The sequence below is a fragment of the Anguilla anguilla genome, chromosome 13 (assembly GCF_013347855.1).
Source record: "Anguilla anguilla isolate fAngAng1 chromosome 13, fAngAng1.pri, whole genome shotgun sequence".
Lineage (NCBI taxonomy): Eukaryota > Metazoa > Chordata > Actinopteri > Anguilliformes > Anguillidae > Anguilla > Anguilla anguilla.
The window spans coordinates 20,704,711-20,721,221 of record NC_049213.1 but is presented as its reverse complement, the minus strand read 5'-3'; the positions used below and the strand labels follow the sequence as shown (position 1 = coordinate 20,721,221).

The 16,511-nt window shown below is 43.5% G+C and overlaps 2 protein-coding genes across 5 annotated transcripts in view; one reads left to right on the top strand and one right to left on the bottom strand.

The window, feature by feature from the left end:
• LOC118211657 (ERC protein 2-like) overlaps positions 1-7,250 on the bottom strand; it is a 36,957-nt gene extending 29,707 nt beyond the window's left edge. For 2 of the 4 annotated variants that reach the window (XM_035389035.1, XM_035389038.1), the window contains exons 1-2: positions 7,033-7,249; positions 1,974-2,764 (exon numbers count right to left, since the gene is read on the bottom strand). In XM_035389035.1, the coding sequence (XP_035244926.1) occupies positions 1,974-2,639 (666 nt within the window). In that variant the 5' untranslated portion in view covers positions 2,640-2,764; positions 7,033-7,249. Of the gene's footprint in view, positions 1-1,973; positions 2,765-7,032 lie in introns of all 4 variants that reach the window. The other 2 variants (XM_035389037.1, XM_035389036.1) reach the window with 2 other exon arrangements.
• The window catches only part of LOC118211660 (caspase recruitment domain-containing protein 19-like), a 42,602-nt gene that overhangs the window by 24,145 nt on the left and 1,946 nt on the right, over positions 1-16,511 (top strand). Inside the window, exons 2-6 of the mRNA XM_035389044.1 lie at positions 13,187-13,264; positions 15,082-15,221; positions 15,692-15,851; positions 16,103-16,162; positions 16,346-16,411. Coding sequence (XP_035244935.1) covers positions 13,187-13,264; positions 15,082-15,221; positions 15,692-15,851; positions 16,103-16,162; positions 16,346-16,411 — 504 coding nt within the window. The remainder of the gene's footprint in view (positions 1-13,186; positions 13,265-15,081; positions 15,222-15,691; positions 15,852-16,102; positions 16,163-16,345; positions 16,412-16,511) is intronic.

The following is a 16,511-nucleotide window of genomic DNA, read 5'->3' as shown; positions in this document are numbered from 1 at the left end:
TCCAGGTCTATAGCTCTCTATAGAAGGGTATAACTCTGTCGCCCATCCCATTCTAATTTATAATTCAAGCTGCAAGCTCAGTTTCCAAAACCAGGTATGGCTGGCTGTGTTCTGCAGAGGCTGATAACAGTGGCAGTGAGGAAAGACTCTGGACTCTCAGTGCTGGAGATAGAGACAGCTCTGCTCCGCACCCCCCCCCCCCCCCACTCTTTCAGGCTCTGCGGGAACAGTGCACTCTGTGTTTGGTGCATTATAACTGTCTCTCCCACTAAGTGTGGACTCTGTGTTTGGTGCATTATAACTGTTTCTCACACTAAGTGTGCACTCTTTGGTGCTTTATAACTGTCTCTCACACTAAGTGTGCACTGTGTTTGGTGCATTATAACTGTCTCTCTCACTAAGTGTGCACTCTGTGTTTGGTGCATTATAACTGTCTCTCACACTAAGTGTGCACTCTGTGTTTGGGAGAGTGGGGTTGGCCAAGATTAGGATGAGGCACGTGTGGAATTTCCAGGGATGGACAGAACCTCCAGTCCCTGTGCTACACAAGAGGGTGACCAGCGCTTCATTGAGCTGGGTGATCTAGGGGCAGCCAATGAGAGAGAGACTCCGCCTACACATCCCTGGCAGGGAGAAGATCCAAATGAGCTCTGTGTAGTCTAGACTGTGACCTTACCCAGAGCACTGCTGTACCCCACATACAGCACAACTATACCTCACATTCAGCACAGCTCTACCTTACCTCACACATGGCACAAGTCATTAAAGCACTTGCAAAAAGAAAAAAAGATCCTGTCCACATTGCGACAATCGTGACTGAATCAGTCTTTCCTCATGTGAACCGCCTGACTCTGCACTTCACTGTGGACTGTAAACAAATGGAGAGTGAGTGGCTGCCAGCACCATCTGGCTGGAATACTCAAGCACTTAATGGTGCTTCTGAGACAGAGCCAAAGCAAGCTGGCATGTGACACATATGTTAAATCGTAACTGCTGTAACGTACTGAAGGTTTATGAGAGGAAAGCCGCGGATGTGGTTCCAGGATCACATGGATAAAACCTCACTACCAAAATCACATCTCCGACCTTCCCTGTGGAACAGCTCACTGACAGACCTGGGTCACAGCTGAGACACTTAATTTGATCATTAAAAATAAAAAACATCCAAACGTTTGAAGAGAGAAACGAAGCCTGCATGCACCCCTTGCAGCGATTCCTTTCATTTTTTTTGAAAAAGCTAGAATTAAAAATGCAGTGCTGCACCATCACTTTTGTGTGTAATAGTAAACTGGCTTGTGTACCCTGATGTGAGCAGTGTCATTTGCATTTCCTCTCCTCTCGAATGTGAATGAATCAGCAGCTTTCGGACCCGCCCGCCTGTCTTACTCACGCTCTTACTCTCATACTCTCAAGCTTTAAATCTCTCTCTCATCCCAGTCATCCCTATCGCACCTTTACAGTAGGCTGTTTTTCAGTGGTATCTACGGAGGGAAAATAAACATTAGAGGAGGCTTGCCTGTGGCTCCCAGGCGTCTGCAGTGTACTCCATTTCTGCCTGTCATCGCTAATGTTTACTTCGTCTTTGTCTTTAGTGCCTTTGAGTTCGGTGGACAAGTCCATTTCCCTTTGGAGATTAATAAAGTGTATCTCATCTCATAATTGTAATTAATTGTTATTACAACAGTAAACTGATAACTGCGTTTTCCCCATCCTGTCCATTTATCCGTTTAAGATAGCTAACGGTATCACATTTCCACGGTCCCAAATTTGAATCCTCAAAATTACAAGTCATAATATTACCTGGTTCCTGAATACCCGAAGGTTGAAACAGAAAATATATTTCGCTTTCCTAGAGAGGTTCTCAAAAACACATACTACTACTGACCAACAGTCAGCCGACAGTAAATGAAGTCAGTGATTGGTCTGGGAGGAGCAGAGAGGTGGGGTTAAAACCTCGCCTGCAGCCTGCCTACCTGGTTCTCCTCGTGAGTGACCCTCATCTGCTCCTTGAGGACGGACATGCGGGTGGCCTCCTCGCGCCGCATCACGCGTTCCTTCTTCAGCTCGGGGCTCCAGAAAGTCTTGATGCTGTTGGTGGAGGAGCCCAGCTTGCTGTCCTTCAGCTCCAGCTCCCGCCGAAGAAGCTCGTTCTCACGCTGCATATCCTTCATCTGCGACTGCATGTCCAGCAGGGCGCTGTCCCGCGCCTGCTGCCGCAGCCCCGACGGCACCCCCTGCTGGTGGTGGTGGTGGTGGTGGTGCAGCATGGAGAAGGAGCCGTGGTCTCCATAGGAGAGGAGCTCGGCATGGGGGAGCCCCACGGAGGCAATGTTAGGGCTGCTGCCCATGGCGGTGACGCGACCGCCGTACATGGCCCGACTGGTGGCCCGGCCCAGCGTCATGGTGCCCTTGGGATAGGTGGTGGAGGCCACGCCCTCATGGTCGCTCAGGTACATGGGCCCAGAGGTGGCATAGGCAGCGTTCAGCGACTGGATGTTCTCCATGGAGAGGGTCTTCCCAGCCCCGCCCCCGCTCCCGCTGTTGGCACGGCGATGGCCCAGCCGGGGGGACCTGGGCAGGCGCGGGGAGCGTGCGGGGCTGCCCTCCAGGTGCCCCACTGCCCTGGTGCTCCCATACATGGCTCCTTGCAGTACGCTGTGGAGTGTGGCGAACTGTGGACCTTTGTGTCCGCCCTGCTGCCCCTACGCACGGCCCACTCACTGCATCCCAGCGCCAGGAAATATGGACAGCCAGGAGTGTAAGTCTAGAAGGCAGGTTACAAAACAAGAGAGAAAGAGACAGGCAACTGAGTTTTAACTTTAGAAGCAAACACCACACGGCATTACTATCTACCACTCCTCAACCACATCACCTTCCAGCATCCTCACTGTCCAAGTGAGGCTAATAGAAACAGAAGAAAATAGGCTACAGAGCTCATGCATATGCACTTGAGAAAGACTTTATTTTAAAAGTACAGGGCTACAAAACAGATTTGGGATTGAGTGGTTCGTTTACAGGAGAGTTTTGTGACTGAACAGTCAGTTAACTTGTACGAAAGATTTAGGCATGTACCAAAACATTTAAAACACCACCATGTAAAGTCACTGTGCTAAGGTGCAGGGACACCAATGTTATTAAACTGGCTGCCCTACCCCCACGTTGAAATTTGCATTCCGCTGATCTCCAGTTGTTCGTCCGTTTTGCACTGGATGTCAAATGAATGGACTTTACAATCCTGGAGTATGGGTTTCTGCCCAATGTTGCCCTTTGCTGATGATGTCTTTCCCTTAAAGCACCATGCTGACATCACTTTAGACAGAGTTTCTCACGAACCATCAGCAATTTGGGCTGTCTTAGCCACAGATGATCCTACAAACATGTATAATCATCCCTCTTTCAACGTAACTGAGGTCTCCTTCATCAGCCATGTTACCCATCGCCCACCAGCCACTCTTTGACACTTTTAAATATGGCCCAATCTATACTGGGACTTTGGTATGTGCTTTGTTATCAGATGAGTGGCAAGCACGTGTGAGCCTCTGCGGCATGTATACTTGTCTCTCATTTATTCCCGTTTCCACTCCCTACCGGCATATGAGTGAACAGTAAATTTACACAGAGGGTTGTGTGACTGTGTGGTGACTTCACAGTACGAATCGCTGACACGCTCTGTCTTTTCCGGAATAAATGGAAATGGGGATCCTCCGGGATTCTTGGTGACTCACAGGACCATGGCTGCCAGGAATTAGAGCTGGCACTCCAGTTCAAACCTACACCAGCAGGGGGCCACAGGCTACATATTGAATTCCTGTTGAAGGGATTTTTAGAAAAACACTAGAGTCAAAAGGTTGCATTTTAGCTTTGCCTTTAATACCTAGAAAATGTTGAATCAATCTTGTTAAATTTGTAAAACTGAAGCATCAATCGGGTGTTTCGTTCAAGTGAAAAACCCCTTTTCAGGTGTGGGAGTAGGTGATGTCATCGCTTCCACTTTCCCCACTGACTTGAATTAAGAGTTTGAGTTATCCTCATGCGACTCAGAGCACCAGTGCCCCGTGACCTCAGCTAACCTCATACATCCGTGATGTTGAATCAGACTGCTGCATGCACAAAAAGATGTGGTCTTAAATCAGTCTACCATTTGTGAATATGTATTTGGAGGATTTCTATTAGTAGGACCACTCTCTCTGCACTCGGAGGTGCGACAGTGTGTCTGTGTATCTCCTGTGTCTTTGCTGCCTGGATTGTACCACCTCTTACCCCACATCGGGCTCTGTCGCATTCACACACTTACTCTGTCAAAACACAATCACACACACACACACTCTGTGCAATCACATGCATTCACTCATGCAGCAAGCACAGGCACCATGTTGGGCTGTTAGGAGACAACCCTGTGCCTGTCATTAACTGTAAAAAACTCATCCTTTGTGATGTCTCACTCTTTGACATGCCTGGTCTCCCTGGTAACAGTGACTGCCCTGAGGAAGAACAGAAGTTCTTTGCACGAGGCTTTGTTACGTCATGAGTCACATTACCTCCTGTGGTGATGGACAGACCTGCTCCTGAACTCCAGCATTTCTAGAATCCTCTCTGCCACCATGGTCTGAACCTTTTTTTCATGAGAGTCTGTCCTCCTTTATTATTAATTGCTTTATTCATCAGACAGGGAGAAATCAGAGAGGATAACAGATGGAGAAGGTGCTATGGTAGGGGATCAAACTCCTAACTGAACACGAGGACTGTGGGACTTCCTCAATGTGCAATACCACAAGTTTCCCCTGGTCTTCTCTGTGAACTCCACCAGGACCAGACTATGACCTCACAAACCACCGTATGTGAGGCTACGCTCTGGGTGCAAGGGGTCGGGGGTTTTAGACTCAGGTGCCCTGAAAGGGGTATTAGACCAAGGACCAGTGAGAACTCTGACTGGAGGGCACATTCAAAATGCTTGTTTCTAAACTGCACGTTGATACTTTGAGCCCAAGTCACACTCTGTTTGTGCAATGAGTTTGGTGGTCAACAGCTGCAGGCTCCTGCAGCAACAGCATCATAAAGGCCTTTGGCCAGAGGAGCACCCAGCAGAAGATGAATCAATGCACTTAACCACTCATGTGCAAAACATCCTACCCAAAACATTCAGAGCAACCTCACAAAAAACCTAACTACAAGCAAACAGTCTAAATCATGAAAACAACCACAACAACATTAATTTAATATAAAACAAGCAAATGTGAGAACGAACAAAGCAATAAACATCTTATTGGATTTTTACAGAAGATATTTCATTTGCATTTCTTTCAATTATTATTTGTCGTCAATTTATTTTTTCACCTAAATGTGACAAAACAATGAAAATCTCCCTCCATCACAATGCCCTAAAATCCCCTAATTCAATGGGTCTCATGAGCCACTGGTTCGTTTCCGGCGCAGACTGCCCGACGAGCAGCACGAGCCGCGTGCAGCTGGGTTTCTGAAAGCGTGTGGTGGATGCAAAGCTCCACATGAGATGGAGCAAGTGGGAAATAGCAAAGGAATTTGAGAATGGCGAGAATGAAGTTCCCTTATTAAAGATTTCTTTCATAGAGTAATAAAAACAAAATCTCCTGCTTGTGACATTCAGTGACTCTTCGCTGTCATATCTTAAAGCGGCGTCTTAAAGTGTCCTACAATTATCTTTGCCAAAATGCCCAATGTCGTGTGATGGTTCATAATTGCACACGAACCATCGTCGATTTAATGTTACATGCTTTATATTTTTAACGACGTTCTGTATAGAGCACCAAGGAATTACCGGTAATCACAGATTGTAAATCAATAACATACACCAAAACCTTCCGTACATATAGCCTACATTTTATTCAACACGGCTTAATGGTTTTTTATTCCCTTTTTTTCTAAATGAAGGTGCATTTTACCGCCTAAAAGCAGCAGTACTACATATATTTAACACTTCAATGATGGCCGGCTCAATGTCTCAGCCTAAAAGACACCTTCAACATCGCTGTAGCCCACGCATCGGTGTTAAAATTGTATGTACCCCCCGCACGCGAAAGCAAGCGACGCGGTCGCATTGAAGTTCTGGTGCTACATGTCATCGGTCTGGTTTTAACAATCGAGTATGGAGGGCATCCAACCCCAAGTCTAAAACCCCTCCTGTAGACAAAAATGATTGGTTGCTGAGATCAGAGGAGAAAAAATTATGTTTTACGAATGGCCTACCCATATGTCAGTCAAAAGAAATGTCAATTCCGAAGACAATTAGTATGACAGGGACACATGTAGCTACAATAGCCTACATTTAGTATGATAACGTTTTATTGTATATTTGGGGTTAGGATTTTTTAATAAAACTATTTATTTTGATGCATAGTCGCTGAAGTAATACAGTAATGTTTGCTTTTGATTTACAATGCCATATAATACTGAAGGGCTAAGCATCAACTGAAAATTACCATATAGCCTATCATATGGTAAACACAACCCGATGGTCACATACACTGTATGGATAGAATGGCGTGTGTGTGTGTGCGTGCGCGCGCAAGTGTGTATTGCGATGTTTTATCTGCAGGATGCAGTTTTGTACGTTTTACATCCGTGATGCCCACAGCAGCCTCCACACATAGACAGGCAGTTTCTTAATTCTCCGCTGTAGCTGCTGAAATACGAAGTGTCCTTACCGTGTAGTGAAATGTGATCGTTTACAATCCAATTTGCAAAATGATGTTCTAATGCAACACATTGCTTTTTTCTGATCGGAATTAGACGTCAACATTTATTTTCATCCCGGAGCTTTCAGATCAATCCGAAACAGCATTGATTTGTAGATGCAAGGGGAGCAATTCTGCTCTATTTGCTCATACGTGCTTCTCCTGTACAACTACATGACCACTGACACGGAGATGATTTCCGCGTGAACACATATTCTGACTTCCCATGTCTGCATCAGAATAAATTCTAGTGCATTTTTTTAACGTTTCAAATCGCCGAGGTTTAGGTGAAGCACATAGTGAAAATAAATATGCCTCCTACCTTAGTAAGGCTACTTCCCCTCCATCAGCGCGCCGCTCGCCCCCCAGGCTGCTGCTCCCTCACCATTCCCAGCATTCTCCTCCCCTGACACGCGCTCCGCCAGCACTGACACAATTAAAGGGGCAGCTGGAATAAAAGCAGGTGCGCGCGACACCCCGAGCATCACGGCGCCCGAGTACGAGCGGGCGAGACCCGTCTTTACCTCTCAGAGCCCTCCATCACCCCTGACCAACTGGCTTGTACAGTGTTGCTGATGTTGGCGTGTGCTGCGGGGTTCTGGGTGGGTTAGCCTCATAATCACGTTTGTGTCGATCATGTCAGGGAATTATTAATTTATTTCTGTTCATAATTATCAACGCTTTCAGAAGCCTGAAAGGGAAAAATGTAAGTTTCTTATTCTATCAAATCCACACATGGCATTGTACTAGATATAATATAGTGGTGGTGTTTGTGCATTCCGAGCTGGTCGTGAAAAACCTGTTACAGGCAACATCTGGTAGCCTGCAATTAGCCTGTCTGTGTGTGCGTTCGCGTGCTACGTGCTGGAGCTCTGCGGAGTTTTATTTCACATTTCGTTCACAGACAGCACTTCATTAGTCTAAGTATGGGTAGTTTAAAGGAAAATTATTTTGGTTGTTCCTTTAACAATTCTTATTATTACAACAATCCCCACAGAAACACTCTCAATACATAGCAGAGCCCAATTTAATACCTGTCCTTAAACAACTTGCAGTGTGGCCATACTAACATTCTTAGCCATGAAATGACTCATTGGCTATGGAGAATGGGTATTGTCATATTCCATAGATTCCTCTCTTTTTCTCCATCCAACACACAGGTCTTATTACATATCTCATCTTGTCTGAATTACATATTGTGCTTAATGGCAGACCATTACCTAAAGCTCAGCCCAGCGAAAATTTTAATGCTTTTAATTCCTTCCAGGTCCCCACTACTGCAAGAACTCTCCCTCAGTCTTGATGCTGGATAGTTCCCTCAAGGCATTTTTAGCCTAGGGGTAACCCAATATAGACTGTACCAGGGCTATGTAAAGTAAGTGTGGAAATGGCTGATTCTTGGGATGTTGTGTAGAAAGAATCTCTCCCTTTCATGCCACCTAGTCTACACAGCACTGGTAGTCTCTTGCTTGTACTATTGCAAATCCCTTCTTGTCAGTCTCCATGCATGTGCCACTAAACCAATGCAGCTGTATATTTTAGGCATTTATCAGATGCTTATAAGATTATCTTAAGTTTGATGTCTGAGATTGTGTGTGAGCTTCACAGAGTGGGTGACTGTGTGTGTGAGCTTTGGAGTGAGAGTGAGTGTCTTTGAGGTTTGGAGTGAGTGAGTGAAGGTGTGTAGTTAGTGTGTGAAGTTTGATAAGCTGTAGGTGTAGTGTCTCTCATCTGTACAAAACTGGATGTCTTGTCTGAGGACTTGGTTGCCCCCGTCTTTTCCTGGGGCCCGTGGAACAAATTTGGTGGGAGTCGTACTGTGAGCAATCAGGCAAAGCTTCACTGCACACCATGCATCATTAGAGGCCACGGTAACTGTTCACTTCAACCAGGAGTACAGCAGGCAGGCACATCTTCTCACAATCATATATACACCAGGCAGGGTGCACTGAACACATCAGCAGCTCACTTCACACAAGCCAACAATACATCTCAGCCTGCAAACCACCTGCAAACCTTGAGAGAAACTGAGCGATGGCAAGTGCAGCAAGAGAAAGGGACTGCAACAGAGAAGTGAATGTAATCTAGACTCATTTTCCCATGCACTTCAATCTTGCCTCAACATAATATTATATCCTGTGCATAACACTGTCCATGCATTTCAAAATAAAACTCAGCTTGGGCTATGAGAGTACATTAAATTTTATCTAAAAAGTAATTGCTATGTCACATTTAGCATTTTTTTAGATGCTAATGCTATAAACTGTTCATACTTTTCTTGTCAGTACATGTGTAGATTGTTCAAATGAACAGTTAGTTCAAAATTGTGAACTCTGTATACATTGCATTTATTTGGCAGACATTTTTATCCAAAGCGATGTAGAATTATCCCAAAATACATTTAGCATTTGGTGTTAAGCTTGGGTTGGGAGCAGACCTAAGGGTGGAAGTGTTTGTTGATGGATGTACCATTACGTGCTGGTGGGTGTAGTCCTTGAGGTGGTCCGATATGAACATGAGTGACAGGAGGTTGGTTAAGTGTTTAATATAAAAACTCTCAGACTGTCTTTATAGGGCAAATGATGACATTAAAAGCCTTTATCATCAGCGTTTAATGTCACAGTTCTAATCCAAATGAAAGACTGCAAGACTGAACAAATTATGCCAACGTTTAAATTTGACATTTTTAAATTAATCCCCTGCATAAATACTATAGTAATTTCTGCTTAATTTTTTTCAAAGGGAGAGAGTTGTTTTATGTGATCTGTCTGTAGACTTCAGCTTTGTCCAGACTGACTTTCACCCGCTTTGTGCAGACTCACCGTCTCATCTGACCATAACACGTGGGTCAAATGGACATTCCAGTGCTCTACTTTGTATGGAACTGGGTGTTATGCTCCGATGAGACCAAAATTTAACTTTTTGGCCACACAGCAGCAGTGGTTTTAGTGCTAGAAGGATGATGCTTATGTTGAAAATAATGTCACACCTACGGTGAAATACGGACTGAATCCCTGATGTTATGCGGTTTTTTCATCTACAGGTCCTGGGGCTCCTGTTCTGGTCAGTAGAATCAGAAATCTAGAAAGTACTAAGTTATTTTGCCCAAAAACCTGGTATCCCCTGCCAGAAAGCGCAAACATGGCCAACAATTGATCTTTTAGTAATAAAATGGTCCCAAGCATACCTTAAAGTCAACCATCCAAGTATTTGCAGTAAAGAAAGATGAATGTTTTGGAATGACTGCCACAGTCCCTGGACTTGAATATTACTGAAAATCTGTGGGGAGATTTCAAACATGCATGCAATGGCACCTCAGAATACTCCTGAGGTAGAACAGTTCGGGAGGAAAGAGTGGGGAAAAATCCAAAAACAAGTATTGAAAGACTTAGCGACTGTGAACTCTTTCTTAAACAGAAACAATTCAGCACTGAGCATCCAGTCGAAGATCCCTGCTACTAAGGCTGATGACTCGGCAACTGCATACAGTGAAACATTGATTCTTAAATGTGTCACTCACTGCTGCTGGTTACAGCCCTGCTCACACACCAAAACAGAAGCAAGCACATCTCAAAGATCACTGCAAAATGTTGAAACCTATTCAGAGTGAAGGTAGGGCTCAAGGCAAACCCTCACAAAACAGGAAAACAGTTTTCATCCTACAAGAACCCTTGTTTTAACCAGTGAAATATTTACTGCTCATTTCTAATCAACAAAGTAATCTGGCACCTTCTGCTGCCCAAGAGCTCAATCAATGCTTCCAGCTCCCTTAGAGTGCACACGGCTGCATATTTCAACAGGCAGAGCAAACAACCCTCTTTTTAATTATCAAATGTGGTGGGTACCATTCTTAATTAGTTTAATTACACTGAAGAATTTTGTGGCAAACATAACAGTACTGTGAGTGACAGGTGGTCAATATAAGTCTCAGATAACATTTTTTCCTGATCTTTTTGCTGTTTGCTGCTTTGTAGTAACAGTATGTGTTCCTTTCGTCAGGAACAGATTCCATAGTGTATAGTGCATGTCTCTGCCCTCTGCTGGTCATTCTTATGAATGGATAATATTTATTGCAAAATATTCATTGCTTGGATATGCTACCCACCAACTGATTCAAACCAACACAAGCACACACGTCCATTTTAGTTATCTAGCAGATGCTCTTATTCAGAAGAATGTATGCAACTTATATTCTTCTAGATAAAATCAATTTATACAGCTGGATTTTTACTGAAGCAATTCAGTTTTAAGTACCTTGCTCAAGGTACAGCAGCAGTGCCTGAGTAGGGAATTCACTACACGACCTCTGAGATAGAAGCCCAGTCCTGGGGGGTAAACGCCGAAGGAAGCTTAACATAGCTGGGTTTACAAAACCTAACAACCGCAATCGAGCTTAACCGGTATTGCGAAAGTGCCTATCAATTATCTTGGTGCACACGGGGTTTGTCAGTCATGCTCTGTGCGCGTTCACATAAAAGTAGCGGTGTATGCAAAAATGAGCCTATAGCAGTAGAGCATGGACCGTATTCGAGCAGCGCATTTCTCCTGAGGATAAAACACTGAATATTTACTGATGAGTATTATTCCAGATAATAATCATAATTGGAGACCTAGCTACGTTTATATGCATTTTTATATGTTTTTGTTCCTGTCCCCTTTTAGAGACAATTGCAATATAACTTTTGCGGCAAAGCTATACAGTATTTTAACGTGTTAAAATAAAAATAAAAATGTGCATTACATTTCACAAATTAAATGAACAAAAACTTCATTTAAAGAGAAATGATAATGTAAGTCTGAGGTTGGTTTTTTTTTCCAGTCAGAAAAGACCATGTTAAAAGCTTCTAACAACCAAGTATTCTTTGTTAAGCTTATAAAACTTAAAACCATATCTCTTTGCATTTGTGCCTCGACTAAAGATTTTAAAAATGTCCACCAGACAGAGGCATATATTTTCTTCCACTGAGGTTCTGTCACAGATCTTGGAGGGTGAAAGTGATTTAGATGAGGATATGTCTGAGACTGAGGATAATGTTGAGGAGGACCCTGATTACGTGGCATCCTCCTCTGATGAAAAGAATGAAGCTTTTGAGATACCTCATTCTGACCCTCCTGTTGTTTCTCAACCACTAATAAACTGTCCTGTCATCTCTCAACCACCAAAATACCCTCCTGTCATCTCTCAACCACCAAGAAACCCTCCTGTCATCTCTCAACCCCCAAGAACCCCCCCCCCCCCGTCATCTCTCAACCACCAAGAAACCTTCCTGTCACCTCTCAAACACCAAGAACTGACATGTTCACTTCCAAAAATGGCCCGGATCCCCAGTTGAAAGACAGGGTAGACTTAATGCTGCTAATGTCATCAAAATGGTTCCAGGCCCCAACAGATATGCTATCAGTCATGTACAAGACATAAAGGCTGCATTTGAACTCTTCATAACACCATCAATGCAAAAGGATATTCTTGAGATGACAAACTTAGAGGGGAGGTGTGTGTATGGTGACAATTGGAAAGAGCTGGATGTGACCCACTAGCAATCCTATATTAGGTTGCTTATTTTGGCAGGAGTGTACAAGTCAAAAGGTGAAGCAACAGCAAGCCTTTGGAATGCTGACTCTGGTAGGGCAATTTTTCCAGCCACAATGTCTCTGAAGGCATTACATGTTTTCTCCCGTATTATACGCTTTGATGACAGGGAAAAGGCAGGGTCGACAGGAGTGTGACAAACTTGCACCAATCTCGTCTGAATGAAGAATTGATACCCACGGGTACCTAGTTGAGCTGTTATGTTCATTTTTTTAATCAAAACTCAATCCTGGTGTCTAATTTACTTTTTATTGGTGTTTCTTCATTATTGAATAACTGTTATGTGTTACTTATTGATGTTCTGAAGTGTTTTCTGAACCTAAACATTTGAAATGTTTGACATTTTTTACATTTTTTCCTGGGGTCAGATTGACCCAGAACATAAAATGTTACTATGCTTGATAATAAAATGTGTGTTTCTTTCCAAATGTTATTTTTCTTTTTTAATGAGCACTTAATACCAACATAAAGCCCTGCAAACACCAAAATATACTTTGTTTTCCATTTTAGGTCAATGAATGAGATTGTACAGTGATTTGCATATTTCGCAATAGTCATATAAAATCAATACTTGAGGTATAAGGGGAGGATGGGGAAAGTCATGTTTTATTTACTGGGCTATTAAGATGGTCAGTAGAAAGGCCTAAAGTAGCTGAGAGAGAAACCTGGGTAACACTTTCAGTTACAGTTATTTTCTGCAGTCAAATTGCTGCGGTCAAATTGACCCCAAACATAAAAGTTGTTAGTTAATTTGAACATAATAGGAGGGTTAAAATATGCTTATTGGTTATAATTCAAAAATGTTTCCGTTTCTTTTGGCATGCTGGATGGTTATGCATATTATTTGCCACCAAGCGGCGCCGTTGGGCCGATGTTTCCTCGACAGGAGGACCTGACAGTGAGGAAGTGGCGGCGTGGAGTGGCAGCACCGAAGGAGAAGTACAAAGACTCTTCACAATGGGAGGTTTGTGAACCCTGTTTCCATATACTGATGTAGGAATGTTCCTGCTGGAATGCATTTCGGCCACAGCGTTACACATTTACATGAAACACAATTGCATTATAGCAAGAAAACATGCTTTTTCCAAATTTAAGTTTGCATCTAGCGCGTTAAATCAGTCGGATAATAGGCTAACCACTACGGAAACATTACAGTACCCACCCATAGAAAAACTGAGCCGGAACAATGTCCACGTTAGTCATGTAATTTACGTTAGCTAGTAATACTAATGTTACTTACAATTGTAGTGCGCGGCTAACATGCTAGATTGTAAAATGATCAACCCCAATTTACTTAATGTAATGTAATCTCTATTTTAAGCAACCCGCTGAACCTGTTGGTGTATGCCCTCCATTGTTAGCTATCGCTAGTTAGCAACCGTATAGACTTTTTCACAAAAGTTTTACATTTAGCTGGAATTATATATGTATGTTCTTGGCTATATCAGTGATATGTAGCTCAAGAGCTATAACTCGTGTTTGGGTAGGTTACGAATAGTTTTTCCATTTTTTTGGCAGTTTGGTTAATATTGTAAACCGGCGACTTCAGTCCATATTTAAGCATATAGCCAATCGGCTAGCCGGCTAGATTTCAGTCATGCATGGGCGTGCCCGTCTCAAATGGAATGTATCTGAATTGATAGACTGATTGAAGTTCCGAGCTCAACGTGTTCAACGCGGCATGGTACTTTTTCCAGAGTTAACTATTTACCTTTCCTGGTCCTATGTGAAAGTGTTCCGGTCTTGGAGTTCATCTTTAACAGTCTGGGTAATTGGATTAGCCTATACAATGAGCGGGTGCAAATCCCGGATTGTAATTCTCTAATCTCGGAAAAGACACTTAACCCGGGTTGACTCAGTTATTACACCTATCTGGACAAATAAAATATGCCAAGCGTTTATTTCCTAGGCAAATATGCATTATTTTTATTCATGTTAATTGTATTGTTATTCTTGCTTTAATACTACAACTTCTCATACCAAAAAAAGTTTTGCCTCAGAGGGTAAGCAGTGGTGACGTGAAGAGAAGAGGTGTAGTATTCATATGGTATAGCCCATACCTGACCCTGTGAAAACATGACCACACTGCCAGTATTACATTGCACTCATTTATTCAATGGTTGAATATAAGATTATGGAGATTTGAATCGGAGGTTTTATTTACCTTTTCTCTGATGTTTGCTGTGTATGTGCTTGTGAGTACTAACTTTGTACACAAGATGAATCATCTCTCTAATCAGGCTCTCTAGTCAGCATCTTGCTCAGGAAGTTGCTCTGGTGGCTTGTTTTGCCTGATAATAATGCCGTAACGTGGGAGTGGGCCATAGAAGAGGCTCAGCATGTTGACTGTGTGTCTACAGTGTATGCTTCGCTTCTCCTGCATGCACTTTCTCCACTGTGTTCTCCAATCGGCTACATCTGTTAAAGTTGTTCTTTTCGTGTTCATAAATTATTATATTTTATCATTAAATTATATGTATTATTGAAAGACTAGCATTTTAAAAAGTTACCTTCAAACAACCTTGTAGGTGTTCTAGCACCTTTTTCCAGCACATTTTGAATTCTGCTGCACACATTGGTAGTTAAAATTTTCAGCTGCTGTCTCACTCTCCCTTCTCCCATTAAGGCCATTGTTGGGCCTTTCTGGGGCTTTTTGACATTATTTCAGTATTAGTGTATGCTTTCTGTTGGCCCATACAGTTTTTTGTGTGCAATCCCTGTAAGAGGTGTTAGCAGGGGGCTGGTTAGGCATAATAGCAGTACTGTGCATTTGTTCTGCAGACAGTTTCCATGAGCAGCTGCAGGTGGACTCTCGGTTCCTCCGGTCCGACAAGCGGCTGGACACTGAACTGGTGGACAAACTCATCCTGCAGCTAAACCGGATTTACCCACAGATCCTGACTGATAAGGAGGCCCACAGAGTAAGAGCAACCCATCCACAGGGGGGTTCTGTCAGCAGAGCTGTTACTTAAGGCTTAACCACTGGGTTTGCACAGCTGGGGTTGACCTGACCCCCAGCTGTGTTCCAAAAAGCATAGGCTACTTGCACACTGTATGTGCATTTGGTAGTACATCCTGCCAAGCGTTCTGTGTTGGTGGATTGTAGTACTACTGCTATTTTGTCCTTCTCATTGTGCAGGAATGAGGAATTGCTATGCATTCTTGCTCTCTCATACTTGAGTTAAGCTGCTGTACTGCATTGCTTTCTAGGTAGGATGTTAGTATACATTTTGGAACATGGCCCTGTGTTTAGGATCATTCCCATAATGCCTCTGAATTAATTAGGCAGACCCAGTCAGAAACTACTGATCTCATCATAGTGCCCCAGTTAATTTGGGTGATCCAGGCAGACCCAGTCACGGCGTGTCACTCATCTGTGTTTGGGTTCTAGTTCAGGAATCTGGACGTGCCCACCTGCATCCGATTGGCCGAGCTCTTGACGCACTTGCAGGAGAAAGGGGAGGAGGCGTGTTATGAGTTCTACAGGGCGCTGCACCTCCACGTGGAGGAGGTGTACTTCAGCCTCCCCACACGAGTCAGCCGGAGAGGCGGTAAGTCTCTGCCAGTTCACCTCAGCTGAAGTTATACTGCATCAACGGGTGTAACTGCTGTTATATTCACAATTTTAACCAGTTCTGATGTCACCAATTTATATTATATTATTATTATTTTATTCTTAAAAATTAGATTTAATTTTGACTGAATCTATAGCGTTGTTTATCATTCAGTAGTATACTGGCCATAGCACACTGCTTGTGAAATGGCTTCCTGTCTTGTGACTGCACTTCTGTGTTCTCTTCAGAACCCAATGGATTCCCCCGCATGCCCCCCCTTAAGGAGAGATTTGTGATGAATGACAGGAGTAAGTGAACGTCCTTGCCTGTGTAAAGCACACATCCGAGTTGAACTTCAACAGCTGAGATCAGACTTTATTGCTCTCAACAGTATGTGCTTATATCCTGTAGAGCAGTGAACTTTAGTGGCAACACTGGTGTTGTTCAGTGGTAAGTAGTGGTCTGTAGTGGTCACTCTCTACTCCTTGCAGGTCCCTGGTTCTTTCTGGGCTGTTTCAGCATTGCGGTGGGGCTGGCACTGCTGTATTACTGTGGAGGTGAGTTACAGAATGCAGTACCACTATAATTCCGCCCCTAATACTCCTTGCACTCCATCCTACAGTTCTACCTCAGTACCCCTCACAGTACTGCATCCAG